At 41.8% G+C, this 4,515-nt stretch overlaps 1 protein-coding gene across 1 annotated transcript; it reads right to left on the bottom strand.

The window, feature by feature from the left end:
• Positions 1–48: 48 nt before the first annotated feature.
• On the bottom strand, positions 49–2,962 carry LOC130163231 (E3 ubiquitin-protein ligase TRIM35-like). The gene is made up of 7 exons (XM_056367234.1): positions 2,798–2,962; positions 2,160–2,614; positions 1,943–2,038; positions 1,632–1,862; positions 1,511–1,533; positions 1,301–1,419; positions 49–1,119 (listed from the first exon to the last, which is right to left on the bottom strand). The coding sequence occupies exons 2-7, from the start codon at positions 2,586–2,588 to the stop codon at positions 575–577; spliced, it is 1,443 nt and encodes a 480-aa protein (XP_056223209.1). The 5' UTR covers positions 2,589–2,614; positions 2,798–2,962; the 3' UTR covers positions 49–574.
• Positions 2,963–4,515: the final 1,553 nt, after the last annotated feature.

The raw sequence follows: 4,515 nt of genomic DNA, 5'->3' as shown, positions 1-4,515 counted from the left end.
GACCACAACAGGGACTTGCATGTGGCACAGAAATCAAGGGAAGTCACGATATTTGAAAATTCTTTATTTGTAATTTCAATGACAATCATTAGTGTATTCACATAAAGCTATTTAATGTGTGAAACAAATTAGTAGATAGAAACAGGACTGGGCTCAAAAAAAGAAAAAAAAAGGCATTCAGTCTTTGACATGCAAAGGCGAAATCATTATGCAAAGTTGAATACATAAATATTAAAGTTTTTAAAAATAAAAGTACTTTTTTTCAAGGTTACAATGCACCAAAGTACAAAAACAAGTTAAACTCTATGCTGCCGTTTTTTCTGTTTAACATCTCTAAAGAAATAGTGGGGACTTATGTAGTGCAGAGTTAAAGTTCATTTCACTTCATTTTAAATGTACAGATAAGGCATTCGTTGTATTTTATTCTGAAAAAAATATTTCATTGAACCAGGAAAGATAAGCAGATATGATGCCATTTGATTTCAGATTCTGAGCGTTCTCCTCACACTATGTGAAATTCAGAAATGCTCCTCTTCTTTTTTTGCGCACGGAGTTGTGAAGCTGAAATGTTCTTTCAACAATACACATCAGCCTTCACTGAGAGCTCCTGTGGTTCAACTGTCAGAGGACACTGCTGACAGCCCACCCAGAAGTAGGGAAAGACTTTCTCGGTGATGCTGTGCTTGAACGTGTAGATGTGTGTGTTGTCATGCGGGTTGTAGAAAGACACCCTGCCCTTGTCACAGTCCAGCAGCACTCTGATCCTCTGTGGGTTCTTCTTCAAGCCAAGTCGTGTAAGCGGAGACGTGCCTGCGAAGTACATTTTGTGGTAAAAGTACACACACAGGTAGCCGTTCACCAGCACCGAAGACACTTTCTCTTTCTTCTTGACAGATTCTTTAGCCACGCCGACGACCCATGCCGTGTTATCTCCCACGTTGACGTCCCAGGCGTGCTTGCCTGAGGTGAAGCCCTCGTGGCCCAGCACGCTTGTGTCGGGGTTGAACCTCTCCGGGTTGTCGGGCAGCTTCTGCTTCTCATCACTGTCACTGACGCTGCTGAGGTCGTCTGACAAGATGAGCCACGGGGCGGCAGAGTTTGGGTCTAGAATCACTGGGGCTGAAGAAAACATGGCAGATTGTCAGCTGTCTGCGGTTAGACACTTTGACTGTATCTCATTCAAAAATCACAACCCTTTCCTCCACCTTGGGAATCCGCAAAGGGGAGCGAAACTGCAGCTCAAACTTTAAAGAATAAAACCTCACTGTGGCCTGAAAAGTAAGCTACAGTATGTGCTCACTGTATTTGATGATTTCATGCATCTTCTCCCACACATGGAACGCCAGGCAGCCCACATATTGGGCCACATCTATGAGTGCTCCTGGAGCCATAACTGGATCTTCAACTGGACAGTTAGCTCTGCAGAAAACAGAGTAAGAATATGCTATTTATGTCTCATGTTATGAAAGAGAAGAAAAACAAAAGTTTAAAATGTAAAAGCTTTTTCCACCTTGCCAGGGTCCTCTTGCATTTCTGGAGAAAAAAAAAAAAGGCAAATTCACTTTTTCAGAGCCTTTTTTTAATGCAGGTATCAATGCACGTGTTCATATATCGAACATTTGCAGACTCACCTGAAGGACAGAGATGCCGTCTGAAGCTATCTCCTCCTCCAGGTCCTTGATGGATGCAGACACGGACATTATGTTTCTTTCCATTTCTTCAATCTTCTTCTTCATCTCTTCACTTTTCTCCTCTTTCTCCCTCCTCAGTGCCTCCATCCTGGCTTCCTCCTCCGCTTGAAGGAAGCTGTGAAGTTTTTCAAACTCGTCACGGGTCCGTCTTTCCACGAATTGAGCCTGGACCTGAAATTAAAACCAGCATAAGCAAGACTTGGAAAGGACACGGCACGGCCTGTAAATGGGATGTTTGTATGAAATGTCACCTGAATGTGTTCCACAGTGTCTTCATAGTTTTTCTTCATTTTGTCAAATGCATCCCTCTTTTCCTGCAATGAGCTGAGGACTGACTTCATTTTCTCCTGAGTAGATAATTAAGAGAAAGTTATTTGATGGCCCCTTAACTTCAACAGCTTTTCAGGGAACTCATAATGAAGTATATCATTACTCCACCTTAGTTTGGTTTTATTTTGAAGGATTTACCTTCACATCCACTACAGCCTCGCTGACAGGGCAACAGTCATGCTGTTTGTGCTTCCTCGAGGTGTGGCAAACCACACAGATGGGCTCCTTGTCCGGCAGGCAAAAAAGCTTAAGCCTCTCTCCATGAAGTGGGCACATCTCCCCCGGATCACAGTACAACTCTCCTGCCTTCTCCTCCAGCTCCTCGCTCTCCAGGCTGACGTACGACTCGCACAGGTTCTTCAGGGTGAGACTTGGCACGGGATCATCCACGCTCTGGCTTCTGCACAGAGGGCAGTCGCGGCTTCGGCCCCGTGCCGGAGTCCAGTACTGCTGCAGACAGGGTGCACAGAAGCTGTGGCTGCACTTAAGGACCACCGGGTCCCTGAAGATTTCACAGCATATGGGACAGGAGAGGTCGACCTCTGGGAGCGAGAGCCTGCCTGCCATTCCGACACTTTAGCTCCTGATTTACTCTGAAAACGAAAGTAAGGCAAAGGTGATCAAACACAGGGGAAGCCCTTGCTGACAGTCTATTGCTTTGCAGTCGATTTACTGCACCCTGTGAAGACAACTGAACACAAACCAGTGTTAAAAGCCTTTAGGAGCAAACTGAGCCACTGCCAGTTTCATATTAGAAGAGTTAAAGCCAAACATACCTGACAACCAAGGTCCTGTGACAGAAATGCGTATCTAACTGGGAGCACTTCCTACTTCCTGTTATGCTGAGTCACCCGAAGGAGGCGGAGTCTGAGAGGCAGAGCAGGCATTTTAACCCTCAACTTACTCCACGATTCCCAACTGAGGGAGAGAACTATGAAGGGTGCCAGATGATTAAAGGGTCAACAAATACAAATAATAGTGTTAACACAAAATTAAGTTGTTTTTCTCTTTTTTATTTTATTTTTATTACTTTTTTTTAATATAATTTTTGCTTATTTCTTGTGAAACAGAGAATGGAGTCATCTGATTAGGGCTCTAAAAATGAAAAGAACACTCTAAAAACCTTTTGAAAATCAGAAATATATAGTCTGTGGTTGAACTGTTCATCACTTCACGAAAGTAGATTCATCTTAAGTCTTCAAGATTCACCAGCATGAGAGGTTGGGAACAACTGGTCTAGGTAATAGCTTAGATCTTAAATAATGCAATACAGTTAGAGAAAATACACTCATCATGAAATATTGAATAATCATGTGCCGTGCACATCTGCAGCCTGTTCTCATTTGTCTCTATGATGTATTTGGAGCTCTCAGTATATGATGCCATCTAGTGGTAAACTGCAGCTAAATGTTTTCCAAGTGCAAGTATTTTCCTATGTAGTCCAGCAGCAATGTACTCACTACTCACTCATTGTTCAGTCAGTGGTCTAAATGCTGATTATGTTTATTCAGTACAGCAGTTTGTACTATGCTGCTTTCAAATTTATGCTCATATCATTTAACTGAATTAAAATGCTAATAAGAAAACTTCCCTGTAAATGTACCATTTGTCAAGTCTGTTGTAAAGTCCTTAGTCACTCTCAGGCATTTCTCCGTGCCTCCCAGGACTCTTCTGTACAGTTTGCTGTAACTGTCCGACATGGCTTTCTTTGTATTTGTTGCTATTTCTATTCTCCAAAGTCCGAAGAACAACAACTAATAGACAGAGAAAAATGGAGTCTGCTCACTAGGGTTCTTGCTCTGTGATAAATGTGTTGCGCAACCTCAGAGCATCGGTGTGCAGAGTCTATTTATCTTTATTTTTTTATTCTGTCTACTTTGCAGTCCGGTTGTACCCGACCACCACACGGTGATTGTAACTGCATTAACTTAAAAAAGGTAGAAACTCTTCATCAGGAACGTTTGACATCAGTGAGCTGAGACCTGATAACATGCTGTGTCTCCCTGGAGACTCATCAGGTCAGCGCTGTAATCACTTGGGTTATAGTGAGTTATAGCGAGTCACCACATCCACAGATCCTCCTTGCAGCTTTGCATTTAAATGCAGGACATCGAGGACTGTTCGCAGAAATGTGGGGAAAACAAACATGGCCACTGATGTTTGCCAGAAAAAAATTAATTAATGTTACTGTAATAATTAAAGCTATAATTAATTAAACAGTTTTAGAATTATAGCTTCATATTTAACCTAAACTGTCATCTCGTTATGATAATATGCTTTTTCAGTTTTCGCTACTTTTGATTACATTGGATTTAATGAATGTAATATTTATGCATAATTTATTGGCTGTGTTATTTGTGCAATAATATGATACTTAATGAGTTTGGTTACATTTACTTTATAGCTCCCTCAGCTGTGAAAAAGTAGGGATCTAAAATTTACATATATAATATTTATATTTTGACTCAGAGCTGCAGGAGGAGGTTTTACTGAC

The sequence above is a fragment of the Seriola aureovittata genome, chromosome 22, assembly GCF_021018895.1.
Source record: "Seriola aureovittata isolate HTS-2021-v1 ecotype China chromosome 22, ASM2101889v1, whole genome shotgun sequence".
Taxonomy (NCBI): domain Eukaryota; kingdom Metazoa; phylum Chordata; class Actinopteri; order Carangiformes; family Carangidae; genus Seriola; species Seriola aureovittata.
Note: the sequence above shows the minus strand (reverse complement) of the source record. Positions and strands in the feature narration are given on the sequence as shown.